This window comes from Neovison vison, chromosome 7 (assembly GCF_020171115.1).
Source record: "Neovison vison isolate M4711 chromosome 7, ASM_NN_V1, whole genome shotgun sequence".
NCBI lineage: Eukaryota > Metazoa > Chordata > Mammalia > Carnivora > Mustelidae > Neogale > Neogale vison.
In genome coordinates this window covers 192,786,405-192,806,383 of record NC_058097.1, presented here as the reverse complement: position 1 = coordinate 192,806,383, position 19,979 = coordinate 192,786,405, and the positions used below count along the sequence as shown (strand labels likewise).

Here is a 19,979-nt window from a genome sequence, read left to right as displayed (position 1 = left end):
CAACAAAAGCATTTAAAAAAAAGAAGTATTAGAAAACTTAAATGATTCCAACATTTACCACAAGACATCAAGATGATTAACTACGTTTGATTATTTGATCAAGTTTAAAATAGAGTCAATGATTTTCAAAGCCACATAGAAATGAACTTCTGTTCTCTGAAAACCCTTAAGAAGGTTGGCGAGCACAGTAGCACCTACTGTGATTCTATAAAACATATACTTTTTTTTTCATTGAGTCTCTCAGGAACATGTATTTGAAGCAAAGTTTTTTTAACATTCCCTCTTTAGGGAGTATGATAAATTTTTTGAGTTCTGCAGCTCACAAAACACTTATAAATTTCAAATTATGAGCCAAGAGATTTAAAATATAGACTAAAAATGAAAATTTTACACCAAACTAACAGAGTGGTTTAATCAATTATCATAGCAATAATCTACAACAATAAAGTCTTAATCCTGAGAACAATAAAAACTATATATTTTTATGAGATATTTCATTCTTAATGAGTTAGAGAAATATTTCATCACCTTAGTAAAATTATGAAAAACTAATCAAACTCTACATTTCAGTATTATTAATAATATTAAAATGGAAAATGTTAATGATCAACAATAGAGCAATTATTAAATTACAATGGGTCATATCTAGGAGAGAAAATTATCATGCTGGTGGTTAATTTTTTTTTTAAAAAAAGAAATGAGATACCAAATAGTCTACTTGGTGTACATATGTAGATGTATATAAAGATGTACGTAGAGAGGTATTAATACATCAGATAGGTCTGTTACCAATACCTATGATTTGGCCATACTGAAATATTCATCTTTTACCCACACCAAAGAGAGGTGCCTGAAAACTGTCTCAAGTTCTCTAAGCAGTTGGCTGGGAAAAGTGGTTATTTAGTCTACTCAATACAGTGGGATCTAGCACTGAGACCTTTCTTTAAAGAAAAGGCCAATAGGCACGGAGGGACTCTATTCTCTGCCCTCCCTTCTAAAGAGCAGGGGGAGTACACATATGACCTCTAACACGCAAGGGTTAAAATAAATAAAATAAAAATTGAGTGAAGACGTTCTGGACTAGAAGAATAACTTGGTATTTTCTCCATATAGTGAACTATCTTTAAAGAAGTAGAAGCATATCACTTTCCTGAAGTCATGTTTTTTTTCATTATCCAGCCAAGAACAGAGATAAACCAAAACCAAAACAAAACAAAGTACCTGAGTTTTTTGCGGGCTTCCCAGTTAAACAGGAAAGCCAGCTTGTTAAATTTTTTTCTGAATGTTCTAGGCTGTTGATAAGAAACTATTTCATGTCAACTTCTAAACAACTCCAAAATAATTAATCTCATTTTCTGAGCAGAGTGAGTTCCCAAGTCTTGACTGTCTGTGGACAGTGTGGTGGGCAGGTGACTGCAACCCTCATCATTAGCATGGCAATGAAGGAGGCTCTCCATGATCACAAATTCTTGATTTCATCACAAAAACTGGTCTGAAAAAAAAAAATGTTAACAAGAAACAGAAAGAGAATGAAGGAAGAGGGTTACCATTTGCTTATTCTATTCTTTCATACACATTTTGATGTTACAAAGAAAATTGTTCTAAATTCACCATTAAGTGCTTCTAAATACTAAAACACAAAAAGCCTTTCAAATAGTAATTGCACAGGAATCTTATTATAATCTAATTAAAAGATAGATGAGTTCGATACATGTTTAAAGTAATTGTTGACAGGGAACATAAATTCATGTTTATTTTCAAGTAACCAGAATCTAGCTCTAGCTTACAGACCCGAGTAATAGACATTTTCTCCCTGGTGCAGAAGATGTTAAGACATGTAGAGCAGACTGAGACTTATCCTGTAATTTAAGCTCCCGGGAATTGGGCTCTTTAGGCCCCCAAACAATTACTGATCCCTATGGTATAACAAAATATATAAAAGTTAAAGTGAGAGTATGTTTCATATAACCTACCTAATAATCTTTATGACATATCATCAGGAAATCTATTTTTTTTAATTATCCCAATTTGGGAAACAACTGTTCACAACCAAATATAGCCCCCTCCCAGCCTTCATGGTGTTATGTGATATTATATCGAAGTGTCATATGTGTGGGACACAGCTATAAGACCATAAGGAAATAGCATGAGTATTTCTTCCTTTCTAGTATCATGATAGAATCCATTAGTTTCTTCCTGTAAGGCATAGTGACAAATATATCAGAGTTCCTTAAAATACCATAAAATTAAAGATGCTGCTGGTCAGAAAACTCTAGATCACACTTATTGAGTCTTTGCTAGATGTTGGAAACTATTCTAAATATTATGCAAGTATTAATTCCTGTATTGTCCTAGTAACCATCCAGGAAACAGTTCTGGGTTTCATGCCTATCTTATAAAGAAGAGGATTGAGACACAGACAGTGGCTTCTTGGATCACCTCAAAATAAATAGCCAATAAAAGCAATTACAGCCCTCTGGTTTTTCCAGTCATCTGAATGTATGAAAAAAAGAACAAACCAGAGAAATTTCTGAGGTTGCTTTTTTTTTTTTTTTTTCAGTGCATGTCCAGTGCTGGAAGCCACTGAAGGGACTACATCAATTCTCTCTTCTAGATGTGTTCTTCTTCTGACTTTATATCATTCTAGGCCACAGGACTCTATTTGTTTGTGTGTATCACTGGCTGTACACATACATTTTTAAGGTATATGTAATCAACAAATAATTTCGAGTAAATAAATTTGCACACTCTCAACTACCACATAATATAGTCCTAAAATCGCTGCGCCAAAGATAACACCCAAGTTTGAGGAGACATTTCCTTTGGTTCTCCATTCCCAAATCACCTCACATAATCAACAAAACAGAAGACAAATTCTCACCAACTATCTCTTTTTGTGTTGTCCCATGAGTAGAAATCCATGGGCCAAAAGAAAAAGCTGTGATTATTGGTGCTCTTAAGGCATTTTTCATATTTTAGTTCCTCATTCAGGGCACCTGCAACTCATGGCATGCATCTCTCCCTCTTTCCATTTTACACAATATCTGTTTCAGGTTACAACTTCTACCAAGTTGTAGAAGTTAAATATTTGCCTTACTTGGTTTTCTAAATACTTGCTAAATATTTGCCTTACTTGGTTTTCTATGTTCCATTAGTAAGTGTTTTTTATATATTATGGGCACACATCCTTTCTCAGCTATAAAACTTGCACTTTTTGCTCCCAAATTTAAGTCTATGGTCTGTTTTGAGCTAATGTCTGTGCATGGTGTGAGGTAAGTTGAAATTTATCTTTTTTGCATACGACTGTCCAGGTACTCATTGCCAGTTATCGAAAAGACTGTCCATCTCCAGGAGACTGCCTTAGTAGGTTTCAGAATCACTCAACCATAAATCTGTTTATTTTTGGACCCTCAATTCTATTATGCTTTAGGATATGCTCACCATATGCCAGTACCAAGTACAATATTTTTTAAATTTCAGTTTCTCAGTAGTCTTTTGTTATTCATTTCTAAGCACTGAAATATTTTGATGTGTTCAAGAACTTATTTTCTTAGTGTTACATTGATATTTTATTGTTTACTGTGAAGAAATAAGATTATTTTGAAATACTGATGCTATATTTTGTTATCATGGTGAATCTGATTATTCTCATAGTTCTAATAAAGTGCACACACACGTGTGGATGTGTGTGGATTGTTTAGAATTTTCTTCATAGATCATGTATAATGTGAATAAAATCAGGTTTACTTTAAATCTGGGTGACTGGTGGACTGATTGATTTATTAATCTGTATATTTGTCTTTCCATGTGTAGTTATCAATCTATTAACACCTCAGTCTGTCTGTGAGACAGACATGGGCTCTTGCTGGGGGTGGGGCTGGCTTTTCTGGCTTTCACCCTTTTTTTTCCTAGGAGCTGGCCTGCTACCATGGCAGCCCCTGGACTGCCAATTTGGCGTTGCTCTGCTGCATCTTTGACCTTTCAATCTGTCTATGGGTGCTGAGAGTAGACATCCCACATAGATTGAAGTAATTTCCTCTATTTCTCCTTACTGCTAAATTTTATTTTATTTTATTTTATTTTATTTTTCTAAATTTTATCTTGAATGGGTACTGGTTGGTGCCAAATAATTTTTCTGCATCTATAATGTGGCCATGTGATTTTGTTGCCTTTTATTGTATGTAAGTGATGTATTACATTGTTTTTCATATGTTAAACCAATCTTGCATTTCTGGTCATGGTTCATAATCCTTTTATATGTTTTAATGCATTTGTTTTATTTCATGATTGGATATAATATTTTTTTGATAATTCTTGTGTTTATATTCATGAGAGATATTGGTTTGTATTTTCTTCCTCATTTTGTCTTTGGCTTTGGTATGCTGGAATACCAGGATAACTGCATGAACTGGAAAGAACATCATGTCCTCTGTCATCTAAATGAGGTAATTAACAATTGATACTATTGTTTATATCCCTGAAACAAATAATACATTATATGTTAATTTAAAAATAAACATAATTATACTATTGTTATATACTTATTTAGTGAAAACAACTCAGTCAAAGACAACTATCATACGCTCTCTTTGTTAAGAGGAATTTGAGAGGCAGGGCAGGGGGTCCTGGCACATAGGGAGGGAAAAAACGAAATAAGATGAGATCAGGAGGGAAACAAACCATAAGAGACTCTTGATCTGAGGAAACAAACTGAGGGTTTCTGAGGGGTGTCAGGATAAGGATAGGGTAGTTGGGTTATGGACATTGGGAAGGTATGTGCTATGGTAAGTGCTATGAAATGTGTAATCCTGATGATTCACAGACCTGTACTCCTGGGGCAAATAATACATTATATTTTAATTAAAGAAAAATGAAATCAAAAGGTGAAGCCATCTGTGCCTGGACATTGGTAGGGGGAAGGAGGGAATATTTTTATTAAAAATCAAATTTATTGTTACATATCTATTCAGACTTTCTATTTCTTTGTCAATTTTGTTAAATTGATCTTTTACAATTTTTTTATGTATCATCTAACTTGACTAAATTTTTAGCATGAAATTTTTTATACTATTCATTATACTCATTTTAATTTACTCAAGATTACTTTCCTCAATGATTGTGGTAATTTGTTCCTTGTTTTTTTTTTTTTTTTTTTTTGCATAGTAATTCTAGCTAAAATTTTGTCAATTATATTAATCTTTTCACAGTACAAACTTATTGGTCTTGTCTGTTCTTCATCTTCTTACTTTATTGGCTTGTGCTCTAATCATTATTTCTTTCCTTTGTTGTTTCTTCTTCTTTTCTCCTTCTTCTTCTTCTTTTTCTTCTTCTTCTTCTTTAATTTCTTCATGTGGAAGCTAAGTTTCTAGTTTTAAGAGTTTTCTTCTTTTCTAATGTAGTTATTTGAAGACCTAAATTTCCTTGTAAACCCTGGGAAGTACCTGTTAAAATTCCATAGTTTAGTTTTCATTTTCATCATTGATTTCAAACAGGAGCACTATAATCTTTGTTTCTTCTCTCTAGTGTTCCAGTTAAGCACAAATCAATTAAGTGATAATGTATAAAGGAAGGCAATTTCATAGATGTGAATATATATGATTATATAAAATATTGTAGGATATAATTATATATATAAATTTCTGAAATAAAGTTGTTTTAATTTCTTAGTGTATTTTTAAAATCATATCACCATTAAAATTGCTTCATGAACCAATATAAGATTATTATGCAGTTTTTATTTTACAGTAAGCAAAATAGTGAGTTTTTCTCTCAATTTTCTGAACTAATTTGGGAGTTATTAAAAAAACATAATATAGGACAAAGAATATATAAGTAATCCAAACAAAATTAGTGATAGAAGAAAGGCAAATATTATGTCATAAAATTTTTGAAAATTAGAAACTCGTATTTATTTGGCCCTTTCATAATAAATATTACTAATACTAGAAAAAAATTAATCCTTCCTAATAAACACAATAATCTAGTTTTGATTACTTATCTGTTTAGGTTATCATTAAAAAATGACAGGTAATTTAAAACATTTAAGGGGCACCTGTGTGGCTCAGTTGGTTAAACATCGGATTCTTGATTTTGGCTCCGGTGTTGATCTCAGGGTCATGGAATTGAGCTTTACATGGGCTCTGAACTCTCTTTTCCTCTCCCTTTGCCCTCTCCTGTCTGCACTCTCTCTTTCTCTCTAAAATAAATAACTAAAATATTTTAAAAAATAAAACAACATTTAAGAAAAGCAAATGGCTCTCAATATTTACAAGAAATCTATTCAATAATTATATGAAGACTGCCTAGGGAGTTCTTATGAAGAGAATTGAGGCTGCTTTTGTTCAAGTGACCAATAAATTAATAATATATTTATGATGATTGATAGTGGTAAAAAAGGAAGGATGAAACAGAATATTAATACATTTTCTTTGTTTTTGTTCTCATTATTAGCTTGCGAAACTCCTAATATTTCTAAACTTGTAAATATTTGTATCCCCCACACTGAAATTATTTCTGAAAAAAATTAAACTAGTTAGGTTTAGCCTATTTTACTTTTTGTTACTTTGAGCACCTAGCAACATAACTTGTATGCGGCATCAAATAGTAGCTCAAAAATTTGTTGAATCATTTGGTATATTGTATATGTGCAATAAATACTAGTCCTATTCTTTTTGTCCCTGCTAACTGAGAAATTGTAGATGTTAAATAAACAAACATTTTTGTATTTAAAATTTAGTGAAATAGGTGACAAGGAAAGGTATACATAGTTTTATGTTCAAGAACCTCACAAGCCAGTATTATTAGTAAATATCATAATAAGGTAGGTATTCAAGTTTTTATTTAAATTCTGGTTAGTTAATATACAGTGTAATATTAGTTGCAGGTAAAAAATTTAGTGATTCATCATTTACATAAAATACCCAGTACCCACCACAAGTGTCCTCCTTAATACCCATTACCTATTTCAACCATCTGTTGTTTGCCCCTACCCCAGCAACCTTCAGTTTCTTCTCTAGAGTTAAGAGTCTGTTTTCTGGTTTGGTTCTCTTTTTCTTCCCCTATGTTCTTCTGTTTTGTTCATCTGAGTAAAATCATACGATATTTGTCTTTCTATGACTGACTTATTTACCTTACCATAATACTCTTTAGTGCCATCCACAACATTGCAGATGGCAAGATATCATTCCTTTTGATAGCTGATTAATATTTCATATAATATGTACACTACTTCTCCTTTATCCATTTTTCAGTTGATGAAAATTTGGGCTCCTTCCATAATTTGCCTGGGAATTTGGGTAAATTGGAAGGGGAGGTGAATCATGAGAGACTATGAACTCTGAAAAACAGTCTGAGGGGTTTGAAGTGGCGGGGGGGGGTGGGAGGTTGGGGTACCAGGTGGTGGGTATTATAGAGGGCACAGCTTGCATGGAGCACTGGGTGTGGTGAAAAAATAATGAATACTGTTTTTCTGAAAATAAATAAATTGGGAAAAAAAAAAAAAAATGAAATAATTATGTGTTCTACAAATAGCTTAGAATTTGCCTTTAAGTGACAGCATTCTATTCCTGTGGAAAGTGAGAACGGAGACTTAGAGTGAACAAACAAACAAACAGACAATGTAATGATGACCTAAGTCAGAGATGCAGGTACTTACAGGAATGATTATTCAGTGATGGCAAGTATACCTGTGGGGGGAGATTTTTATATAGACACCTCCTATATATGTGTGTATATGTGAGTCTGTGTGTATATATATAAGACAGACAGTAGATATGTAATAAAAGTACAATATAAGAAATGGAGAGTGGGTGAGTGGGAAGGAGAGAACTAATTGTGAGCCAGAGGTCTTTCTAGACTCTTTGCACGGGACATGTAACTTCATGGGAAGTAATTAGTATTATTTCCATTTATTTCAGTTGAGATCATATCTGAAGTTCCAAAAGCATTGGACACTGCACCATCAAAAACAAAAATAATAAAGAAAACCAGAAATAATCATTAAAGCTTTAAAAAAGATTAAAAAGACACATACCCATATGGAAATCTCATTGCATATATAAACTGTTGGGAAAAGATGTGTTCTTTATTGGAAAATAGGAGGAATTCAACTTTGGAAAGGATTAACATTTCCATAATACATAATGAAAGAAACTGTTATTTTTAAGCACTTTTCATTAAGCTCATAAAGGTTAAAGAGTAAACTAAACATATCTTAAGGATCCATTACTAATAACCATTTAAGACATGAAAGACTGAAAGAAAGTGAAGACATAGACTTCAAGTTTGAAATGTGCTCAATCCTACCCTGGAGGCCAAGCAAAGAGACACAAAAACAAATGAATCAAAAGGAATCACTCAGAAACACCTACCTCCTGGCTCTTCCCTCCACTCGAACACTACAGTCCACACATTCACCCCTCTACCAGCCTCCAAGCCTCCACTTTGGGAACCTGAGTCCTTGTTAAAAAAATATTTTCTAGGAAAATATTTTGGAGCTCACAACTTTTCTGAGAGCTGCTTTTACATCCTTGTTCCTCAAGCTGTAGATGAGGGGGTTCAGCATGGGAATCACTATGGTGTAGAACACCGTGGCCACCTTGTCAGTATCCACACTGTTGCCAGAACTGGGCCGGCAATAAATGAAAAGAATAGTTCCATGGAAGACAAGGATGGCTGTGAGGTGGGAGGCACAGGTGGAAAAGGCTTTGTGCCTTCCCTCTGCAGAGCGCATCCTCAGGATGGTGATGAGAATCAGCAAGTAGGAGGTGAAGATGATCACAATGGTGATGATCTCATTGACAGTGGCCACAATGAACACCATGAGTTCGTTAACAGAGACATCAGAGCAAGCAAGGGATAGGAGAGGGGGTAGATCACAAAAGAAGTGATTAATCACATTTGATCTATAGGATGGGATCTCAAGAGCTAAACACAAGTGGATCAGAGAACACACCATCCCCCAGAGGTAGCAGCAGGAAACCAGCTCTATACAGAGATTCTGGGACACAGTGACAGTGTACAGCAGTGGGCTGCAGATGGCCACAAAGCGGTCATAGGCCATCACAGCCAGCAGGAAGACCTCAGTTATCACACATGTGCAAAATAAGTAGAATTGCACCGTGCATCCTAGGAAAGAGATGGCTTTGTCCCTGTTTAAGATACTGGACAGCATCTTTGGCACGATGATTGTGGAGTAGCAAAAATCCACAAAGGACAAGTGGCTGAGGAAAAAGTACATGGGAGTGTGAAGTTGAGAGCTGACCTGAATCACTGCAATCATGCCTAGATTTCCCAAAACTGTGACTCCATAGATGAGGAGGAACAGCAGGAAGAGGAAGACTTTCAGCTCAGGGGCATCTGTTAATCCAAGAAGGATGAACTCTGTCATAGAGGTGCAGTTCTCCTCCTTCATTTCTGCCATGTGTCAGGTTCAGGAAAACAAATGTTAAATGTGTGTTTCTTCTAAAATGGGAAGAAAAGGAACAGATTCATATTAACCTAAGAGAAATATAGCATTGATATCAAATATTGTTATTTTTACAATATAACAAAAACACAGTTGCCAAATAATTCAAGATGTTAAGTGTCTCACTGGATCCCAATGATCAAAATTGACTTTAGCATCAGAAGAAACATTAAAAAACTTAAATGATTCCAACTTTTACCACAACATATTGAGATGATTAACTAAGTTCGATTATTGGATGGGTTTCAAAATAGAGCTAATGATACATTTCAAAGCCACACAGAAATGTTCCTCTGTTCTCTGAAAACCCTTAAGAAGCTCAGACAGCAGTACCTACTGTGATTCTATAAAAGATATACTTTCTTTTTTTTTTTTCACTGAGTCTTTCAGGGTCAAATATTTGAAGCAAAGTTTCTAACAATCCTCTTTAGAGATTGTGACACATTTTTTGAGGTCTGCAGCTCACAAAACCCTTTTAAATTTTGAGGGTTTTGAAGGGGCAGGGGCGGGGGCCAGATAGTGGGTATTATGGAGGGCACGTATTGCATGGAGCACTGGGTGTGGTGCATAACAATGAATTCATAACAATGAATTCTGTTACACTGAAAAGAAATTTTAAAAAATTTGAATTATGAGGCAGGAGATTTAAAATATACACTGAAAATGAAAATTTTACATACCAAATGAACAAAGTAGTTATATCAATTATCATAGTAATGATCTGCAGTAATAAAGTCTTAATCCTGACAACAATAAAATCTATGTAATTTTATAAGAGATTTTATTCTTAATAACCTGTCATTAGAGGGGGGCCAGGGTAAGCTCATTCAGTTAAATGTCTGCCTTAGGCTCAGGTTATGGTCCTAGGGTCCTAGGATGTAGCCCCACATTGGGCTCCCTGCTTAGCAGGGAGTCAGCTTCTCCTTCTCCCTATTCTTCTGCCTCTCCACCCCAATAGTGCTCGCTCACTCTATCTCCCAAATAAATAAAATAAAAAGTTAAATCTTTAATAATATAAGCTGTAGTTAGAAATATTTAATCACATTGATAACATCATGAAAAACTAATTCCAAAACTACCTGGCAGAACTGTTTATAACAATGGAAATACTAATGGAAACAATGGAAAATACTGATGCTCAACAATAGAGCAATTATTTAATCACAGTGGGTCTTATCTAGGAGAGAAAATTATCATGCTGGCGGTTAATTTAAAAAAAAAAAAAGAAAGAAACGAGATACCAAATAGACTACTTGGTGTACATATGTAGATGTATATAAAGAAGTACATAGAGAGGTATGAATATATCGGGTAGGTCTGTTACCAGTTTGGCTATACCTGAAATATTCATCCTTTACCCACACCAAAGAGAGGTACCTGAAAACTCTCTCAAGTTCTCTAAGCAGTTGGCTGGGAAAAGTGGTTATTTAGTCTACTCAGTACAGTGGGATCTAGCACTCAGATCTTTCCTTAAAGAAAAGGCCAATAGACACGGAGGGACTCTATTCTCTGCCCTCCCTTCTAAAGAGCAGGAGGAGGATACGCATGACCTCTGCACATAAGTGTAATAAAAATTGAGTGAAGACGTTCTGGACTAGAAGAATAACTTGGTATTCTCTCCATATAGTGAACTATCTTTAAAGAAGGAGAAGCATATCACTTTCCTGAAGTCAAGTTTTTTTTCATTATCCAGCCAAGAACAGAGATAAACCAAAACCAAAACCAAAACAAAACAAAGTACCTGAGTTATTTGCGGGCTTCCCAGTTAAACAGGAAAGCCAACTTGTTAAATTTTTTTCTGAATGTTCTAGGCTGTTGATAAGAAACTATTTCATGTCAACTTCTAAACAACTCCAAAAGAATTAATCAATCTCATTTTCTGAGCAGAGTGAGTTCCCAGGTGTTGACTGTCTGTGGACAGTGTGGTGGGCAGGTGACTGCAACCCTCATCATTAGCATGACAATGAAAGAGCCTCTCCATGATCACAAATGCTTGATTTCAACACAGAAACTGGTCTGAAAAAAAGGTGTTAAGAGCAGTCAGAAAGAGAGAGAGAAGAGGGTTACCATTTGCTTATTCTGTATTCTTTCATACACACCCGTTTGATGTTACAGAGAAAATGTTCTAAATTCAAAAATAAGTGTTTCTGAAAACTAAAACACAAAATAATTTTAAACAGTAACTGTATACAAGTAGAAGTCCTGTTAAAACATTATCTAATTAGAGGAGAGATGGCTTCAATACATCTTTAAAATAACTGTGGATAGGGAACATACATTCATTTTTATTTTCAAGTAACCAGAGTCTAGCTCTAGCTAACCGACCTGAGTGACAGACATTTTCTCCCTGGTGTTGAAGACGTTAAGACATATAGAGTAGACAGAGATTTATACTGTAATTTAAGCTCCTGGGAAATGAGCTCCTTAGGCCCCAAACAATTACTAATCCTTAGGGCAAAATATATAAAAATCAAACTGAGACTATAGTTCATGTAACATATCTAATAATTAATTTTTAGGACATATCATCAGAAAATTTATTTTTTGAATTATCCCAATTTGCAAAACGAATGTTTAAAACTAAATATCTTCCTTCCCAGCCTTCGTGCTATGTGATATTAAATCTAAGTGTCATACGTGTGGGACACAGCTTTAAGACCATAATGAAATAGCATGAGTATTTCTTCCTTTCTAATAAAATGATAGAATCCCTTAGATTCTTCCTATAGGGCATAGTGACAAATATCATATTAGAATTCCTTTAAATACTGTAAAATTAATGATGCTACTGCTCATATAACTATAGAATAGATCACATTTATTGAGCTCTTGCTAGGTGTTGAAAACTATTCTAAATATTATGCAAGTATTAATTCCTTTTAGCTTCCTAATAACAAGTCAGGACAGAGTTCTGGGTTTCGTGCTTATCTTACAAAGGAGAGGATGGAGACACAGACAGTGGCCACTTGAATCAACTCAAAATAAGTAGCCAATAAAAGCAACTACAGTCGTCTGGTTTTTCCACTCATAACAATGTATGAAAACAAGGGGAAAACCAGAGAAATTTCTGAGGTTGCATTTTTTTTCAGTGCATGTCCAATGCTGGAAGCCATTGAATTGGATTACATCAATTATCTCTTCTAGATGCGTTCTTCTTCTGACTTTTTTTTTTTTTTTGAAGATTTTATTTATTTATTTGACAGACAGAAATCACAAGTAGGCAGAGAGACAGGCAGAGAGAGAGAGAGAGGAGGAAGAAGGCTCCCTGCAGAGCAGAGAGCCCGATGCGGGGCTCGATCCCACCACCCTGGGACCATGACCCAAGCTGAAGGCAGAGGCTTTAACCCACTGAGCCACCCAGGTGACCCTCTTTTTCTGACTTTATAATATCATTCTAGGACACAGGATTCACTGGCTGTACATATATATTTTTAAAGGTATATGTAGTCAACAAGTAATCTCAAGTAAATAAATTTGCACACTCTCAACCACCACGTAATATAGTCCTAAAATTGCTGTGCCAAAGGTAACACCCAAGTTTGAGAAGATATTCCCTTTGGTTCTTTATTCCCAAATCACCTCTCACAATTAACAAAAGAGAAGACAAGCTCTCATCAACTTTTTTTTTTTTTTTTTTAATTGCCCCATGAATAGAAATCTGTGGGCCAAAAGAAAGAGAGAGAGGCTCCTTGCTGAGCAGAGAGGTCCAATGCAGGGTTCTATTCCAGGACCCTGAGGTCATGACCTGAGCAGAAGGCAGAGGCTTAACCCCCTGAGCCACCCAGGCACCCTCATTTTTCATATTTTAATTCATCATTCAGGGCACCTGCAACACATGACATGCATCTCTCCTTCTTTCCATCTTACATAATTTCTGTTTCAGGTTACAACTTCTACCAATGTCTAGCTAAATATTTGCCTAACTTGGTTTTCTATGTTTCATTAGTAAGTATTCTTTATATGGTATGGGCACACATCCCTTCTCAGCTGTAGAACTTGCACTTTTTGCTCCCAAATTTAAGTCTATGGTCCGTTTTGAGCTAATGTCTGTGCATGGTGTGAGGTAAGTTGAAATTTATCTTTTTTGCATACGACTGTCCAGGTACTCATTGCCATTTATGGAAAAGACTGTCCATCTCCAGGAGACTGCCTCAGTAGGTTCGCAGAATCAGTCAACCATAAATCTGTTTACTTTTGGACCCTCACTTCTATTATGCTTTAGTGTATGTTCACCATATAACAGTACAGGTTACAATATATATATTTTTTAATTTTCAGTTTCTCGGTGGTCTCTTCTTATTTACTTCTAATTATTGCAATATTTTGATGTGTTCAATAATTTATTTTCTTAGTTTTACATTGGTATTTCATTTTAATACTACGAAGAATTAAGATTATTTTGAAATACTGAGACTATATTTTGTGATCATGGTGAATTTGATTATACTCATAGTTCTAAAATGTGCACACACATGTGTGTATGTGTGTAGATTGCTTAGAATTTTCTTCTTAAAAGATCATGTACAATCTGAATAAAACAAGTTTTACTTCAAATCTGGATGATGGACTAGTGGACCAATTAATTTATTAATCTATTTATCCATCTTTCTATGTATACTTATCAGTCTATTAATATTTTAATCTGTGATTACTGACAGTAGACATTCTGCATTGTTTTCTAACAATAGGGAGATCGGTCATTCCTTACCCATTAATTGGGATGATAGCAACAGCTTTGGTAGATTGAAGTAATATCCTCTACTTCTACTTAATTTGTAATTTTTACCTTGATTGGTTGCTGGATGGTGTCAAATAATTTCTATGTATCTATATGGTGGACATGTGATTTGTGTTGCCTATTACTCTACATTAGGGATGTATTACATTGTTTTTCATATGCTAAACCAATCTGGCATTTCTGCAATAAATCTCACTTGATCATGGTTCATAATCCTGTTAATAAAACATATGTTTTTTTGCATTTATTTTATTTCATTATTGGGTACAGTATTCTGTTGAGAATTCTTGTGTTTATATCCATGAGAGATATTGGTTTATGTTTTCTCTTTTCTTATAGATTTTATTTATTCAATTGAGAGAGAAACAGAGCAAGAGCAGGGTAGAGGGTCAGAGCAAGAGGGAAAAGCAGGCTCCCTACTGAGCAGGGAACCAGATGAAGGGCTCAATCACAAGACCCTAGGATCAGACCTGAACCAGTCATTTGCTTAATCAACTAATCCACCCAGGCACCCCTGTGTTTTCTTTCTTATGTTGTCTTTGTTTTGCTTTGTTATCAGGGGAATACTGGCATAATCCAATGAACTCAAAAGAGCATCATGTCCTCTATCTTCTATATGAGTTAATTAACAATTGGTACTATTGCTTATATACTTATTTAGTAAAAACATCTGGTGAAACAATCTATGTCTGGATATTGATGGGAGAGGCAGGGAATATCTTCATTATAAATTGAATTTATTGTCTACATATCTATTCAGATTTTCCATTTGTTTGTCAGTTTTGGTAAGTTTATGTTTTTCAGATTTGTGTCATCTAAGTTGACTAAATTGTTGGTAAATAGTATAAAATTGTTTATACTATTCATTATACTTATTTTAATTTACTCAGGATTACTCTCCTCAATGAGTATTAATTTTGTTTCTTGTTTCCTTTCTTCTTATTAATTCTAGCTAATTTGGTCAATTATATTAATCTTTTCACAGTATAAACTCACTGATCTCTGATCTTCATCTTCTTACTTTATTGGTTTGTGCTCTAGACTATTATAAACTTCCTTTGTTTATTCTTTTGTTTGTTTGTTTTACTTTCTTAATGTGGAAGATATGTTTCTAGTTTCAAAAGTTTTTCTCTTTTCTAATATAATTATTTGAAGACTTAAATTTCCTTGTAAACACTAAAAAGCATCTATTAAAATTTCATAGGTTGTTTTTCATTTTCTTCATTGACTTAATCAAGAGCAACATAACATTTCTGCTACTTTTCTACAAGTGTTCCAGGTGAGTTCAAATCAAGGAAGTGACAATGGGTAAAGGAAGGCAGTTTCATATATGTGAATGTATATGATTATATAAAATAGTGTCAGATATAGTTATATATCCCAATTTGTGAAATCAAGTTGATTTTTAATTCATTACTATAAGTTTAAAATCGTATCACTATTCCAAATTTTTTCATGAAAGAATATAAGATTATGGCGAAGTCTTTACATTACCCCAAAAAAACAGCTAGTATTTTTCTCTCAATAGTTTTCTGAACTAATTTGAGATTTATCCATAAATGGAGTACAGAACAAAGAATATATAAGTCATTCAAGCAAAATTAATGATAGAAGAAAGATAAACATGATGTCATAAAATTTTTGAAAAGTAAGAACCCGTATCTATTTAGACATTTTATAACAAATATTGCCAGTACTAAAAAAAAAAAAAAATCCTTCCTAATAGGCACAATAATCTAGGCTTTTTTTACTTCTTTGTTTAGATTATAATTAAAAATTACAGTTAATTTAAAACCACTTTAAAGGGGTACCTGGGTGCCTGGGGTGGCTAAGCTATGAACTCTTAATTTCAGCTCAGGTCATGATCTCAGATTTCTGGGATGGAATCCCACAACTGGCTCTGCAGTCAGTGCCAAGTCTGATGAGATTCTCTTTCTCTCTCTCACTTCTTGACACCCATCACCCATTTAACCCATCCTTCACCCAACCCCTTACCAGCAACCCTCAGTTTCTTCTCTATAGTTAAGAGTCTGTTTTCTGGTTTGCATATCCTTTTCCCCCACCATGTTCATCTGCTTTGTTTCTTAAATCCACGTATGAGTGAAATCATATGCTATTTTTCTTTCTCCAACTGACTTATTTTGCTTAGCTTAACTCTCTCTAGCTCAATCCACATCTTTGCAAATGGCAAAATTTCATCCTTTTTGATGGCTGGGTAATATTCCGTTGTGTATATACACCACATCTTCTTTATCCATTCATCAATCAATGGACATTTGGGCTCCTCCCATAATTTGGCTTAAAGATGAAACATTTATGTGTTCTACAAATAGGTTTAGAATTCAACTTTAAGTGAGCACTTTATTCCAATGGAGAGTTAGAGTGGAGACTCAAAGTATAAAACAAACAAACAAAAAATGAAACAAAATATAATGAGAGACCTAGCTCAGAGATGCCTGTATTTGTAGTAATGTTTATTCACTATGTCAACTATATGTGTGTTTGTGGAGTTTTTACATATAACTACACTTTTATATATTGTGTATGTGTGCATATATATTCTATATACACATATCTATAAGATATACAGTAGATATGAAATATAAATACAATATAAGAGAGGGAAGAGGAGAAAAGGACAGAAAGGGAGAGAGAGATTGTGAGCCAGGGGTCATTCTAAGCTCTTTACACATGACATGTAATTTAATTTTCCTAACATTCATGGGAGTTAATTAATTAATACTATCTCCATTTTTTTCAGCTGATTTCATATCTGAAGTTCCAAAATCACTGGACCCTATAACAGCAACAGCAACAACAACAAGAATAAAGAAAACAAGAAATAAGCAATAAATATAAAAAAAGACAAAAAATAAAAAACATCACATACTTTTGTGGAAATCTCATTCTATATATAAACTGTTGGACAAAGATGTGTTCTTCATTATAAAATAGGAAGAATCCAATTTTGGAAAGAATCGAAATTTCCATAACAGATACTGAGAAAAGTGTGATTTTCAAGTGCTCTTCATAAAATACATGAAGGTTATACAGCAAACTATATGTATCTTAAGAATCCATTACTAATATTAATTTAAGACATTTGAGATTTAGGAAAGCAAAGAAGTAAGCTTCAAGTTTGAAATGGGCTCAGTCCTACCCTTGAGGCCAATTGAAGAGGCACAAAGGCAAATAATCAAAAAGAATCACTCAGAAACACCTACCTCCTGGCTCTTCACTCCACTCGAGCAATACACCCCACACATTCACCCCTCCACCAGCCTCCACTTTGGGACCCTGAGTTCTGTTAAGAAAATATTTTCTAGGAAATATTTTCTAGGAAAATATTTTGGAGCTCAACACTTTTCTGAGAGCTGCTTTTACATCCTTGTTCCTCAAGCTGTAGATGAGGGGGTTCAGCATGGGAATCACTATGGTGTAGAACACCGTGGCCACCTTGTCAGTATCCACACTGTTGCCAGAACTGGGCCGGCAATAAATGAAAAGAATAGTTCCATGGAAGACAAGGATGGCTGTGAGGTGGGAGGCACAGGTGGAAAAGGCTTTGTGTCTTCCCTCTGCAGAACGCATCCTCAGGATGGTGATGAGAATAAGTGAGTAGGAAGTGAGGATGATCACGATGGTGGTGATCTCATTGAAGGTGGCCAGGATGTACAGCAGCAGCTCATTGACAGAGACATCAGAGCAAGCAAGGGATAGGAGAGGGGGTAGATCACAAAAGAAGTGATTAATCACATTTGATCTATAGGATGGGATCTCAAGAACTAAACACAAGTGGATCAGAGAACACACCATCCCAGAGAGGTAGCAGAAAGACACCAGCTCCATACAGAGATCCCGGGACATGGTGACCATGTACAGCAGTGGGTTGCAGATGGCCACAAAGCGGTCATAGGCCATCACAGCCAGCAGGAAGATCTCAGTGATTGCACAGGTACAAAACAAGTAGAACTGCACCATGCATCCCAGGAAGGATATGGTTTTGTCCCTGTATAAGATATTGGACAGCATCTTTGGCACAATGTTCGTGGAGTAGCAAAAATCCACAAAGGACAAGTGGCTGAGGAAAAAGTACATGGGAGTATGAAGTTGAGAGCTGACCTGAATCACTGCAATCATGCCTAGATTTCCCCTAACTGTGACTCCATAGATGAGAAGGAACAGCAGGAAGAGGAAGACTTTCAGCTCAGGGACATCTGTTAATCCAAGAAGGATGAACTCTGTCATGGAGGTGCAGTTTTCCTCCTTCATTTCTGCCATGTCTCAGCCTGAGGATAACAAACATTAAATTTGTGTTTCTTCTAAAAAGGGAGTAAAAACAGATTAATAATAACTTTAGAAAAATATAGCATTGATATCAAATATTGTATATATAAGATATAACAAAAACACAGTTGTCAAATAATTCAAAATGTTAAATACCTCAGGGGATCCCATTGATCAAAATTGTCTTTGGCATTAGGAGAAACCTTAAAGAAATTAAACCTTGTCTATCACAATACATTGAGATGTTTAATTAAGTTCAGTTATTTAATGGAATTTAAGATAGATTTAAGGATACATTTCAAACCCATAGAGAAATTGTCTCTGCTCTGCAGAAACTTAATAAGTGCTGTCCAAGAGAGTAAAACCTACTGTGATTCTAAAAAAATTTAAAAATAAATAAATAATAAATCTTTTTTTTTTAATTTGTATTTATCAGGAACATAAATTTGAAATAAAATTTTCTAATATTCCATTTTGGAGAAGTGTATCAATTTTTTGAGGTTTGTGGTTAACAAAAATCCTTAAAATTTTGAAATATTAAACAAGAGATTTAAGATATACTTTGAACATGTGAATTTTACTTATCAATTTAATTGTTTCATTTATTATAATCATGATGATCTATATTAATAAGGATTCAGAAAGATAGAACTCTTGAATACATTGTTTCTGGAAAGTAAGGTGGCATCGTATATCCAAAGTCTTAACCCCGACAATAATAAAAGCTATATTGTATTTTTTATGAGAGATTATATTCTTAATAAGGTGTTGTAAGAAATATTTAGTTACATTGATAAAATTGTGAAAAACTATGTTCAAAACTATGTTGCAGTACTGTCTATAATATTAACAATGAAAAAGTTGACTCTCAGAAATAGTAATTTTTAAACTGTGGTCCATCATATCTGGGACATAAAATTATGAAGCTATTTAAAATTACATTTTGAAGGTGGTTAATTAAAAAAAAGGACACTGAATAGTACACTTGGTGTATATATGTAGATATAAATAAAGAGGTACATTTAGATGTATGAATGCATATCATTAGAGATCTATCTCTAACTTGAAGATGAATCCTTTACCCTCGTCAAAAAAGAGGCACCTGAAAACTCTCCCAAATTCTCTAAGTAGTTGGTTGGGAGAAATGGTTACATTGATTATCATCTAAGAGGGATTGAGACTCCTTGAGACTGTTCCTCAAATAAAAGGCAAATAGAGGTTGAAGCATTCTATTCTGGGCCTTCCCTTCTAGACAGCAGAGGGAGTATACTCTTGACCTCTATGCATATGTGTAATGAAATTTAAGTGAAGAGGTTTGGAACTAGAACATAACTTGCTATCTTCACCATATCTTGAACAAACTTTAAATAGAGGAAACAAATCAATTTCTTGAAGTTATGATTGTTTTCATTACCTGGCAAAGAACAACAACAAAACAGAACAAAATACCTGGGTTATTTGCCTGCTTCTTCCTAATATTCTAGGCTG

At 34.4% G+C, this 19,979-nt stretch overlaps 2 protein-coding genes across 2 annotated transcripts; both read right to left on the bottom strand.

The window, feature by feature from the left end:
* Positions 1 to 8,476: 8,476 nt before the first annotated feature.
* LOC122914405 (olfactory receptor 5L1-like) lies at positions 8,477 to 9,412 on the bottom strand. Its single transcript, XM_044261019.1, has one exon. The coding sequence runs from the start codon at positions 9,410 to 9,412 to the stop codon at positions 8,477 to 8,479; it is 936 nt and encodes a 311-aa protein (XP_044116954.1).
* An 8,128-nt stretch (positions 9,413 to 17,540) lies between these two features.
* Positions 17,541 to 18,476, bottom strand: LOC122914404 (olfactory receptor 5L1-like). Its single transcript, XM_044261018.1, has one exon. The coding sequence runs from the start codon at positions 18,474 to 18,476 to the stop codon at positions 17,541 to 17,543; it is 936 nt and encodes a 311-aa protein (XP_044116953.1).
* Between the last annotated feature and the right edge of the window lie 1,503 nt (positions 18,477 to 19,979).